Source organism: Trichosurus vulpecula, chromosome 4 (genome assembly GCF_011100635.1).
Source record: "Trichosurus vulpecula isolate mTriVul1 chromosome 4, mTriVul1.pri, whole genome shotgun sequence".
In the NCBI taxonomy this organism is placed as follows: domain Eukaryota; kingdom Metazoa; phylum Chordata; class Mammalia; order Diprotodontia; family Phalangeridae; genus Trichosurus; species Trichosurus vulpecula.
In genome coordinates, this window is record NC_050576.1 from 187,041,973 (window position 1) to 187,055,294 (window position 13,322).

Here is a 13,322-nt window from a genome sequence, read left to right on the forward strand (position 1 = left end):
TTGAAGGGTTTACATTCTAATGGGGAAGACAACATGCAAACAACCATGTACAAACAAGCTATATACAGGATAAATAGGAAATAACAAAGAGAAGGTAGTAGAATTAAGAGGCATAGAGAAAGGTTTTCCGTAGAAAGTGGGATTTTAACTATGATTTGGAGTCATAGTTACATGGAGTGGAGGAGAGGAGGGAGAACAGTATTTGGGCATGGGGGACAACCAGTAAAAATGCTCAACAGAGCAAAGAGGCCAATGTCAATGGAAAACGAGTATATGGGGGGATTTAAGTGTATAAGAAGCCTAGAAAAATTGTGGGAATGGGAAGAGATTATGAAGGGCTTCGGATGCCAAATTGGATTTTATATTTAATCTTGGACATGATAGGGACCCACTGGAGTTGATTGAGTAGGAGCAGTGACATGGTCTGATTAATTTGACAGTTGAGTGAGAGGATGGACTAGAGTGGGGAAAGAGCAGCATATCTAGTTTGTGAGATCTGTAAGCAGAGATGCAAGACTAGAAGTTAGGAGTGGATGAGTAGATTTTATCATAGAGATGATAATTGAGTTTATGGGAACTGTTAGATCATTAAGTGAAGTAGTATAGATGCAGGGCCTGCAGAGCTTCCTAAACTTTTTCCACTGCAACCCCTTCTAGCCTTTCAGCTGCATTCGTTGGCGTTGCATGGCCTGTGGACCTGCTCAGTGCACAAAGTGCACGTGCTTTGTGTTCAAAAAGAACCAAGACTGCAGTGAAGTTGCACGATGCAACATGGTCAAGGACTGCCTGAAACACCTCAGATTCACTACGTGTTTGATTTTTAATTAATTGTTGGTCACTGCGGTTCAGAAACGTTTTACTAACAGTTTAAGAGGGAGGAGAAAAGAGGTCCTAGGACAGAGTCTTGTGAGACATCTGTGGTGAATGGATAGGACCTGTATGATCCAGCAAAGGAGACAGGAGTGGTCAAATAGGTAGAATGAGAACCAGGGGAGAGAGTGCTGGCCCAAAAACCTAGAGAGAGGGATGTATCAAGGAAAAGAGGGCAATGTACAGTGTCATAGGCTGCAGAGTGGTCAAGAAGAATGAGGGTTTAGAAAAGGCGACTAGATTTGAAATTTAAGAGATCATTGGTAAGTTTGGAGAGGTCAGTTTTGATTCAATTGTGAGTTCAAAAGCCAGACGATAGAGAGTCAGGAAAAGAGTAACAGGAAAGGAAATGGAAGAACTTACTTAAGTAGGTGGCATTCTCAAGGTGTTTAGCCTCTGAGAGATATGGGATAATAGTTAACAGGAATGGACTTAACAAGTGAAGGATTTTTGAAGGGTTTTGAAGATGAGGAAGACATAAACATATTTGTATGTAATAGGGAAGCAGACAGTAGATATGAAGAGATTGCAGATAAGTGAGAGAATAGGATGATCGAATAGGCAGTCTGTTGGAGAAGTTGGAATGAAACTTTTACCTATAGAGGCACTAGCCTTGGTAAGAAGAAGGGTAGCCTCTTTATATGAAAAAGTTAAGGAGGAGATAGTGGCAGAAGGCGTCAGAGGGATATGAGATGAGGCGGAAGAAGGGAGTTCTTGGTGAATGGCCTCAGTTTTTTCAGTAAAATATTAGACGAGCTTCTCAGCTGAGAGGGTGGAGTTTGGGCAAGCCATGGGGAATTTGAAAAGGGTTGAAAAGGCTTGGAAGAGCTGCTGGGGTGAGTAGGATAGTAAGTTGATTGATTGTCAGCAGTGAGGACCTAGTTGAGGTTATGTAACATAAAATTGTAGTGGACTCAGTCAAAAGCAGTTGCATGGTTTTCTCCGTCTTTGTTGAACAGTATGTATATAGGAGTGAAGGTAGCAGATGGTGAGAATGATCGAACAGGAAAAAAATCAATGTTACGATAAGAAGAAAAGGTATTCAGTAAGACAGTGTAGAGTTGAACTGGGTCACCAAAGGGTCAGAATCAGGAAAGGAGGAGACTATGACTAGTGTAGAGGAGATGGCCTGGAAAAGAACTAAGGGGTTGAGGGATTGGAAGTTCAGGTGTGGAGAAGGCAGAAGAAGTGGAAGACCAATTGATTGTGATGAAGAAAAGTAATTTCGGAATTTGTGAACATATGGAGGTGTTATATTTGTGAATGATAGCAAGATCAAGGGTATGATCCTCTTCATGGCTGAGGTTGGGTGGAAGAGTAGGTCATGGGAAATGAGGCCGAGGAACCGAGATTAGGATATTTGAGAGAGTATCAGTGTCTGTGTTCAAGTACTCTAGTATGAGGGCAGAGTTGAGGAGGACAGAAAGATTATAAGCCAAGAACTAAACTCATTGAGGAAAGAAGGGGAATACTCTGTAGACAAGAGCTACTAGGATTTTGATTGGGTGATAGATGTGAATTGTAAATGGACCTCAAGGAGAAGAGATTACTGAATAATAGTGATGAGGACAACTAGGTGGCCCAGTAGATAGAGCACTAGACTCATCTTCATGAGTTCAAATCCAGCCTCAGACACTTACTAGCTATTTGACCCTGGGCAAGTTACTTAACCCTATTTGCCTCAGTTCCTCATCAGTAAAATGAGCTGGAGAAGGAAATGGCAAACTGCCCAAATATCTCTGCCAAGAAATGGGCTCACAAAGATCCAGACATGGCTGAAACAACTGAACAGTAACAACAGTTGATGGGGAAGAACCTGGAAGTGGTAGTGGAGAGTATATAGTCCAATTCCCCCACCTTGACGAGTGAGCCAATCCTGGAAAGTGTGGCTAGGGAGGCTGTGTCATTGTGAGGAAGAGCCATTATCTCAAGTGAGCCAGAAGATGAAAGGAGTGAGAAAAGAAAATTTTTAAGATGAAAACAACTTTGTTGCCAATGGAGTATGTATTCCAGAGGGTACCATGGAAGAGTATGCATAGTGTTTGGGACTTTGTTGGGAGGAAGTGCATTGAAGGGGATATTAATTAGGAATTAGGGAAGTGGGGTTGAGGAATGGGTTTTGGCTGATGACCTTACAAGGATTCCGAATCACTGGGATCTTCCAAAGGTATTTTCTTGTCACTATCAGTACTAGGCATATTATACCACTTTAAAATGATGATAAACGAAAGACTTATTTCCTGGATCAGAGAACTGCTTTTTGTTGTATAGCAAAACCATTCTCTACTCCTTCAATAATGTGGAAATAGTTGTATGAAGTTCCAGTGGCTACAGATTTTAGAGAATCCTATTTAACTACAGTCATAATTCTTTCTCACTCCTCCACAGGTCATCTAGATGCACTCCTGAGGGGTTTAGTTCTGGGCAAACTAGGAAAATCAGGACATAAGCCAACGTTAGAAGAAGCTCGTCGTCGGTTTAAGGACCATGTGGATGGGAAACAGATCCTTTCTGCTGATCTAAGGAGTCCTGTATGTTCCTCTATTACATTATTTTAATTACTAGAGTATTCTGTCCCACTCAAACCCTCCATCATTTGATTTAAAAATTCTTTCTTTCCTATGCAGTAACTAAAATTGACCCATGTCACATCAAGTCAGCAAACATTTATTAAGTGCTTACTGTATGCCAGGCACTGTGATAAGTGTTGAGGATTTAAGGCATGGAGGTGGGGGGAGGCGGGGGAGGGCAGTCCCTGCTCTTAAAGAGCTAGCTCATAGGCTTATGACATACAACATACAAATAGCTACATATAGACAAGATATACAAATGGAGATAATCTCAGAAAGAAGGCAGTAAGGTTAAGGAGAACCAAGAAAGGCTTCTTATATAAGGTGGGACTTCACCTTATATAAGGTGAGGAGGGTGGAGTGAAAAGGCTCAGATTTCAGCTTCTCAGTGTCATTTGTAAGGAAGTGTCATTCATTGCAGAGTACATAGAGGGACATAAGGTTTAGAAAGGTAAGAAGGGGCCTGATTATGAAGGGTTTTGAATGCCAAACAGAAATATATTTGATCTGCAAAGCGATAAGGAGCCACTGGGGTTTATCGAATAGGAGGTTGCTATAGTTGGATCTGTGCTTAAGGTGACAGCTGAGTGGAGGATGGGTTACTGTGGGGAAAAAGACTTGGGACAGGGAGACCAATCAGGCAGCCATTGCAGTAGTCTAGGTCTGTGGCTAGAAGGCCTCTACCGGGGTGGTGGCAGAGTAGAGAAAGGAATGTATTTGAGAGATGTTATAAAGGTAAAATTAACAGGCTTCAGCAACAGATTGGATGTGGGAGATGTGAGGAGTCAAGCATGAAATACAGGTTGTTCCTTCCTGTAGGATGTGAGCTTCTTGAAGGCAGGGGCTGTTTTTGCCCCTCTTTTTTTATATCACCAGAGCTTAGTATCATGCTTGACACTTAATAAGTGTTTAATAAATGATTGGCTGACTGCATATAGAGCTACACAGAACTTTTAAATTTTTTGACATGTCATTTTACTGTGTCTGAGAATATCTGAAAGTGAAAGTTATACTTAACCAGATTCTCTCTTTGGTTGTTAACTTTTAGGTATATCTGACTGTTTTGAAGCATGGTGATAGCACTACCCTAGACATAATGCTAAAGGTGAGTACATGTGGAAACAGGTTCACATTCCTGCTTGGTGACCTTGAAATGACTTACAGATTATTCTTAATTAACTGCAAGTAACATATCACCAACAGAAAGTAATCTTCCAATAAAAAGACAATGAGAGAATAGTACTGTTGTTGTTTAGTCATTTCAGTCTTGTCTGACTCTTTGTGACCCCATTTGGTGTTTTCTTGGCAGAGATACTGGAGTGGTTTCCCATTTCCTTTTCCAGCTCATTTGACTGATGAGGAAACTGAGGCAAAAAGGGTTAAATGACTTGCCCAGTGTCAAGTGTCTGAGGTCACATTTGAACTCAGATCTTACTGACTCCAGGCCCAGAGCTCTATCCACTGCACCACCTAGCTGTATATCATTATATCAATATATATATTATTCTTTTTACTTCTTGCCAGTTTGTTGCTACAAATTTGCCTCTACCGAATCCAAGACCTAAAATGTTCTTTTTTTATAAAATGGCACCATGATGTAGGAGAAATAACCCTGGACTTGGAGACAGAAAGTCCCAGTTCAAATTTTTTCTCTTGACATTTGATCATCTTACCTTTCTAAGTTCATTACCTTCTGTCAAATGGGGATAGTAATACTTTAATAAGTTACTGTTGATAATTCAAAATTAAAATTCTTTGAGGTTTCTAAGTTTTAGCTCCAAATTTCAGAAAAGTCATTGTCATGATTACATTTGCAGTTTCTTCACAAAGATAAGATTTTTTTTTTCTAATGAAGAAGTTTAGAGGTTCCGTGTGTTTTATAGTTTAATGACTTGAAATTTTGGTATAGGTGAGGGCAACACAAATCACCTGTGTGTTTGCATTTCATACCAGCTATCAAAACTCTGTCTACTTTAAAGAGTATTAATAAGAAGAAACTTTGACTAAAAACAAAAAAAAAATGCTTATTCTTATTTATCTTTGCAGATGGCCAGGGTTCAGTCATTAGCTCTAATGCATACAATAATTAGAACAAATGGTGAAAATTACTTGGTCCTGGTCACAAAGTATATTAGTCGTATTATCCAGGTACCTAGCTCAAATAAATAACTTCTGTTGATACCTTTGGTGGCAGAATGAGGCTTGTATTCTCTTGGTGATAGGGGAATAAGAGGGAGGTGGGGACCAGCTGTGCTATAATTATGTTGAAGTTTAGTGTAAAGGTGCCATCTAGTGGGCTAGCATACATGGTTTTCTGCTTAGATGAAAGAAAAGGGGTATTATAAGTCACAATTCTAGGAGTGAATTGTTATTGTAAAATCAATGGGAGCTATTTGTTTAGTGCTAATAATTACTGGAGTTTGAGTTGTATTTCATTAGAGCATGGTCTATGCAGCACTGCCTAGAGGAAATTAATATCTCTACTCTTACTGCCTCTAGCTTCACAAAGAAGCAGATATGCAAGAAGAAAAGAATAGAATTGAACGAGTCCTGGGAGCCACTTCACCACCTGAACTAATTCAAAAAGTCCTTACCTTTGCACTTTCAGTAAGTTAACTGGAAAACTGCTTTTGAAGCTAGTTGTTGTCTACTGACGTGATGCCAGTGTCTCCGATTTGGCCTTCTGATCATCAGCCTTATTATTTTAAGGCTTCCTTCTCAGGGAATGTTACATAGGAATGTTTCCTTCTCCAGGGGACTCAGTGCCTGCTATTTGTCATGCCCTTCCCTTGCCCAGCAAGAATCTTGCACTGCTGAGTTTGTTGTGCTGTTCTACATGTCCCATCCTCATGTCTTAACAGGGTTCTCTTTTCTTGATTTTTCTTAAGATAAGCTGAGGGGCTTCATTTAGATCACAGATCTTAGATTTTAGAGCTCATAGAACTTAAGAGGTCATCAAGTCCAGTCTCCTTTTTTACATATGGTAAAACTGAGGTCCAGAGATGTTAAGCAATTGGCGCAAAGTCACACAGTATCTGAGGCAGGTCTTAAATCTAAGTCTTTCCTGACTACAAATCCATCTTTCTTTCCACTATACCACATAGTCATGTACTTAAATAATGGCAACTTTGGGGACTAGTGTTCACCTAGCCACTTACTCTAAGTATTACCTTACAGAGAGTTTAGAAAGACTAAACCCTTGATTTATTTAATTATTTTTTTCCAGGAAGAGGTACGTCCACAGGATACAGTGTCGGTTATTGGTGGAGTAGCTGGAGGCAGCAAGCAGGGGAGGAAAGCTGCTTGGAAATTTATAAAAGACAACTGGGAAGAACTTTATAATCGCTACCAAGGAGGATTCTTAATATCAAGACTAATAAAGGTAACGTAAGGGCATGTGTGCTTGTTACTCTCACAATGTTTAAGATCCGAGAAACTCTCTGGGAGCTTATATTCTAAACAGACGAAGGAGACCATTCTCTTAAAAAACTGTGACTTAGTTTGTCCAAAGTGAAATATCACACACAACACACAGACCCTCCAGCCCCAATCCTCAGATTAAGGCATTGGGAATTAGTATAACTTGTTTTTAGACATGTAGAAATTTGTTTCCATCCTCTTCTAACTGTTAAGTGTGAAACATTCTTCTTTGATGTGAGTTAAATTTAAAACACTATGCATGCTTTATCCCTTTTCAGCTCTCAGTTGAAGGATTTGCAATTGATAAAATGGCTGGAGAAGTTAAGGTAAGAATTTAACTTTTTTAGCATGAAAAAATGTATCTTTAATAGCTCTTGCTAAGTTGCTGCCTTAGCTAAGCCTGACATTTCAATGGCAGCATCAGATTTAGATTATTTCAGGCATCTAGATATTCCTTGTTCCTTATCTGAAGAAAAGATGACATTGGTGGCCAACTTGGATTGTCTGTTATCAAGAAAATTTAGAAGATAGCATCATCTTTTCTGGAGACTCAGTTGGAACATGGCTAAAATCCTATTTAGAAACAGCAGTATGCTTACGGAGGATCATCATCTTAGCCACCCTTCTGGGTTGATCAGCAAGACACTGCCTCTGTAGTGTGAACTCTGCACCTGGGGATTTTGGCATTTGTTGCAGACCCAAATTGATCGTTGTCTCTTTCATTGCTTAGTTACTTAATCACTGAACATTTTTAAAATCTGGGTTTTGCTTCAGACTTTTTGGGTAACTGCAAAATGGCAGAAAGTAGTGTCTTAATTCACATTATAAGTCCAAAGAAACCTTCCCCCATAATTGTTAGTTTCTGGGATCACATGGAGAAGTAGCCACTCCCAGAAGGGATCGTACATAGAATATAATTTGTGTATAACTTAGATGTAGGAATTAACTGCTAGGTAAGGAAAACCTCAGTGCTTCCATTTTCCTTAATGTCTGTATCTCCTTTCACCAGATAAATCTTAGGCAACTAGCATTTGAATGGAATTTGAATAGAAGGAATAGAATTACAAGCTTTCATGTAATATATTCATGTAATATCTTTCCTCCCCCCATTTTTTTCTTTTTACTCTTTATAAGATAACAGCTCCTTAGGCTTTTGTGTTCTTGTCTATCTTGGTTTATATGCAGTCTTGAAAATTATAGGAACTACTGTTCACAGAAGTTTCTTACAGCTACTAGTAGTGGGAAATCAGTGATGTGTAAGCTCCATTTCAATACAGCTTTCTGGTCAAATGTGCATGTAGCAGTTGTACCTTATGCTCTTCCAAAGTGCATTTGGCCATTTGGGGCTGTCTCCTTCAACCTCAGTGTTGTCATGTATGTCATGCCCAACTTACTTTTTTTTTTTTAATTTTATTTTTTTATTATTTTTTATTTTATTTTTTTTTTGCCCAACTTACTTTTGAGGCTCTTGTTTTTCATTTTCTGCTCTACCAAACTTGGATGTTTATACCTAGAAAAATATTTTAAATCCTACAGCAAACATTTTCAATATTTAGAAACAAATGTATTTGGGTTGAAACTTCTATCAGACAACATTAAACTTGGAATCATAAGTATAAATTTGAGCCTGATTGTGATTCCTGGCTCTGTCACTGTGTGACCTTGGACAAGTCATTTAAGCTCTCTGGGCCCAAATTTCCTCAACTGTTAATTGAAAAGATTGGACTGGATGATCTTTCTTCCAGCTCTATCGTCCTAAAATCTGAGAATTTGAAGATTTTCTGATAGCTATATAAGAAAACTGCCCGAAGGACATGTTTGTTTCAGGTAACTGGGGTTATCACACAGGAGGTCCTTAAGAACAAATAACTCGCCTCTGTAGGAGAAAGTTAGTTATCCAAAATGCTAGTTTGACTCCATTAGGTTACTCTTCATTTTATCACTGGGACCCCAGCTAGAATAAAGAATCATACCCTATTATACTTGCTATTCGATAGTTGCCTCATTTTACATATAAAGAGCTTCGTTTGGTGGAAAATAGTGTTTCTCCTGAATCACATTGCAAAGTACAGAAAGAAAAGTACAGACAGAATTCAAGCTTTATTGTCATTTACAAACTAACATTCCTATAGGATATCATACATAGAAAGGGAGCTTAAGAAAAAGAGAATTAGTTCTTCCTTACTGCTATTTTGCATGAACTTATTTGATAAGAATTGATCCTAAATTTTCTGAATAGTTTGCTTATGTTTTCTTAGCCTCGTGGTGTGGAATGAAGTAGCTAAAGAATAGATGAAGATTCTAGTAGTGATTTTTTATTAGGCTTGTGACAATTTTGCAAGCTAACTAATTTTTTTCCTCCATAACATTATTTAAAGTGTTGCTTTCTTCTTCTGAATTCAAACGCTCATTAAACATGACATAAACACCCACATTCTGGGTTGTTTTGCAACAGGCTTTCTTCGAGAGCCACCCAGCTCCCTCAGCAGAGCGTACCATCCAGCAGTGCTGTGAAAATATCCTGCTGAACGCTGCTTGGCTGAAACGAGATGCCGAAAGTATCCATCAGTACCTCCTGGAGCGAAAGGCTTCTCAACCCACAGTGTGAACCCCCAAGCATGCAGCCACTGTTGTCCTGCTGCCTCTTGGCAAGGAGAAGGTGGAGCTACCCTACAGCTGATTCATATGCCAAGAATTTGGAGTCTTCTCAAACCAATGGGGGTTGGACAATGAATGTAGTTAACTGGTTCCTGCTCACACTCCAGAATTAAATTCTATTAAAAAAGGAAAAATCAATTCAGCAAAAAAAAAAAATGTAAATATGATAGTAATAAAATAGAGCATAATGAAACTGTGAAACTTCCTGAAGCCTTGTCAGTGGTTAAAAGGATTTAACACTTCTCCTATGATGTTAATGGCAGATGTTCTGTTTTTAAAACCCTACAAAAGGAAATTTGAGAGGCTTCTGGGTCAAGAGGAAGTGTCTTGTGAAGTGTCTTGGGCAGGAATGGGTTAACGCCTCTGCAAACAGACTATGAGCCAAGGGTAGTGTGCGTTTGGGGAACGGTTAACATGAAAGGCAGATAGCTGGTATGATATAGTCTGAGTCTGTGCATAATTCCGAGTATGTTTTTGTGGTGGGGTGGGGTAGAGGGATGATGATCTGGGAGATTTATTTTCCTGCATAACGCAATCAGAACCAAGGATAGTAGTCTCTCTCTGCCTCCTTCCCTTCTGTGTGACCTCTTGGCAAAAACAAACAAAACACAACACCCAATTCTCCCTCCTTCTTGGTCCTACCTCTTGTTGTCCTTCTCAGAGGTAAAGGAATAATAAAGAAACATCTTTAATAGCCACATTAAATAAGAGAAACTGATTCACATTTTCTTTTCTAAGGTGATTTTTTCCTTTTTTTTTTTTTGCAAGAGTCCTACATTGCATGCAAATGCAGCAGTAAAACCATAAAGGGTTTCATTTGGGCCTTCTGGAGGGATTTGTTCTACAGAAAATGCTATTATTTGTCTGACAGATCCAGCTGTTGCACCTCTTCATGGCCGAAGTGGCATTAGCTTGTCCGGGTTAATTGTTGTGCCTGTGTGAAGTGGATGATAACTGATTGCAAGAGCTGAACTGTTTCTTAGTGTTAACTGGTAAAAGTAAGAGTATAAATCTCTTGCCACCCTTTGTTCCATCTATAGTCTACTAACAAGACCTCACCCCTCTAATCCAGTGGGGTTTTGGGGGATTTTTTTGGTTTGGGTTTTTTTTTTAAGCCCTTCTTCCCTTTCCCTCCCCCCACCCACCATTTTTTGTTAACAGGAATTCATATTTGGTGTGGCTTAACTATTTCAGAAGGTCATCAGATTAACTGTCAGACTGCTTCCCTGAAACATTTTTTGTGCTATTGTTTTAAAAAAAATAATAATTAAAAAAACTGTTGGCGTTAATAAAAATGTCAATGTGAAATTGATGCCTTGGTTTTCTTTTCTGTTCACTGAGCAAGGAACTTAAAGAAACCTGTAACTTTCCTAGTTGCTGTCATTCAAACAGGATAGAACTTGAGTTCACTTGCTTTCTTCAGAAAGAGAGGGGGAAGGTCTTTCAGATTACAACAGAATTTTTTTGATTCTAGGAAAAGCTGATATTTTAAATCCTAAAACCTAAATGAAGGATCCTAATAGAATTAGGTTTGGGAATAAAGGATCTTCAGACTGTAAAGCAAGCTTCCTAGAAGTTAGCTGCAACTTATAAATAAGGGGGAAGTATGCTAGAGTGTCAAGAGGACCAAATTAGTGCCAGAGAGTTCGGGTTTGAGGTAGATCTCTTCATTTTGTCTGAGTTACATTACTTCTCCAGGCCTTCACTCTCTGATCCCCGTTGGTAAAATAAGGGGGCTGAACTGTATGCTTCCTAAAGTCCCATTAATTTCTAAATGCTGTGAAGTCATGTATATGGGACACAAGCACATCAAAGTTTGGCCCAAAGGAAGTCAAGTACTAGGCCTAAAAAGACAAATAGCAAAGGTGGAAATGAGCAGATGGTCCTAACTACAGGTTAGTTATCTTGTAGATAATGGTGAGCCTGCTGTAAATGGAAGGGGATGGGAAGGAGATGGCTCTGAAAATAATCTTGAGAAGCCTGGATGGACCACATCACATTGCATAGTTACCAAAGGTTTTGCAGGTTCCTATATTTTCAATCTTTTTATTAGTTGTGTCAATCCAATGGTTAGACAAGGTTTCTTAATTTCTATTCCTCAGTTTGTTCATACAGAATAAAAGGGTTATGCTCTCTTAGTGATCTTGAAGGGCCCCTCCAGCATGAGCATTTTATTTTATAACTGGTAGGAAAACAAGACTTGTAATGTGATTCTTGTTACTTGGGATAAGGCTTCAGGGTAGCACTTTAACACCTTCAGCAGCATTTTACCATTACAAGGAAAACAGACCAAAAAAAACCCAGCCTCCTGAAGAAAACAGACTCCTGGAACAACCAAATTCCAGGTGCTGATTTTAGGGTGACCAAGGTCAGTTTTCATGAGACTTTTTTTTTTAATTAACAAGCATTTATTTTCTTTTCCTATTCCCCCCAGGAAAAAAGAAATAACCCTGTAACAAATGTACACAGTGAAAAGCAAAACCAATTCCCACACTGGCCTTGTCCAAAAGTGTATGGACAAGATTATTTCTTGCTGGACTTGATTTTTAAAGAATACAGGCAGGGTTTAATTGGGAGAGGAGGGAGGAGTCTATCTAAAGCTTTAATCTGAGTCCGGAACAGGATATAAAATCACCCCAGAATTGTTTATTTGACCTTGGAATGTGATTTTATGCTTTACATATAGGTATATGATGTAAGATTGTATGTCAAAGCAAATAATAAAGCCACATTGTGAAGAACTAAGAACATAGGAAAAACTGGAAAACAATCCCAATATTCCTAGCCATGCCACCTGCACAACGCTTTGTTGCAGTTGACAGCAGAGTAATAACCTAAGCCGACTTTTCTTTCACCAACAGGCCAAGTGATTTATTTGTGGAGGGAAGAGGGAATTTCAAAGAGATTTTCTGCTGGAGTGTGGGCTTCTTGTAAAATGAGAGTTAATATAGACCCTGTCGTCAAAAAAATAATTGAATTATTTTATTCTTTTATCCCTTCGAAAACAAACCTGCCTCTCCTTCCAACTTTCCTGTTTGTTGATAAGAACACTACTCTCCCAGTAACCCAGGTTCAAAACCTCCGATTGTTCTTTCCCTTTCCCTACCTACCCTTCAGCCCCCCCACACACACACACACACATACTTCTTGTCTGTTGTCTAAGTGTTGTTGATTCTCCCTCCACAAATCTATCTTTTCTTCCTCTGTATTTAGTCTGCCACCTCCCTAGTTCAGGCCTTTACCACTGTTCACCTAGACTATTATAATATTGCTCCTGTTGTAATAATTCTGTAGCTAGGACTTATATGTTGTTTTGAGGTTTACAAAAATTCTTTACACCTATTCTTTGCATCTTACCTAGTTTCCAAGATAATCTTCCTAATGTACAAAACAAAGCATGCCATTTCCTTGCTCAAAAGCTTTCAGTGGTTCACTGTTGCCTATAGGATAAAGCACAAACTTCTCAGCTTGGCATTTAAGGCCTTTCACAATCTGACTTCAAACCATCTTTTCAGCTCTATTTTACATCATTCTGCAGTCCCTCCTAACTGGTTAACTTTGATCTTTGTTCTACCCTCCTCTGACCGCTGTGCATTTGTACCAGCTTTTTCCCTGTTCCTAGAATATGCTCCTTCCTCATCTTTGGTCCACCTCAGTACTACCCCCTCCATGAATCTTTCCCAGATGAAAGGGATCTCTCCTTTCCCTAGTTTCCCTAGAGCACTTTGACTCCGTAAAGGACAGATCTCATTATCTGTTGTCTTCTGTCTTTTATCATAACTTTGTATACATATTGTGTCTCCC

General features: G+C 39.1%; 1 protein-coding gene across 1 annotated transcript in view; it reads left to right on the top strand.

Annotated features, from left to right (window-relative positions):
- Window positions 1-10,830, top strand: part of NPEPPS (aminopeptidase puromycin sensitive) — a 77,031-nt gene extending 66,201 nt beyond the window's left edge. Inside the window, exons 18-23 of the mRNA XM_036753716.1 lie at window positions 3,259-3,401; window positions 4,489-4,545; window positions 5,940-6,047; window positions 6,667-6,822; window positions 7,139-7,186; window positions 9,316-10,830. Coding sequence (XP_036609611.1) covers window positions 3,259-3,401; window positions 4,489-4,545; window positions 5,940-6,047; window positions 6,667-6,822; window positions 7,139-7,186; window positions 9,316-9,468 — 665 coding nt within the window. The 3' untranslated portion in view covers window positions 9,469-10,830. The remainder of the gene's footprint in view (window positions 1-3,258; window positions 3,402-4,488; window positions 4,546-5,939; window positions 6,048-6,666; window positions 6,823-7,138; window positions 7,187-9,315) is intronic.
- Window positions 10,831-13,322: the final 2,492 nt, after the last annotated feature.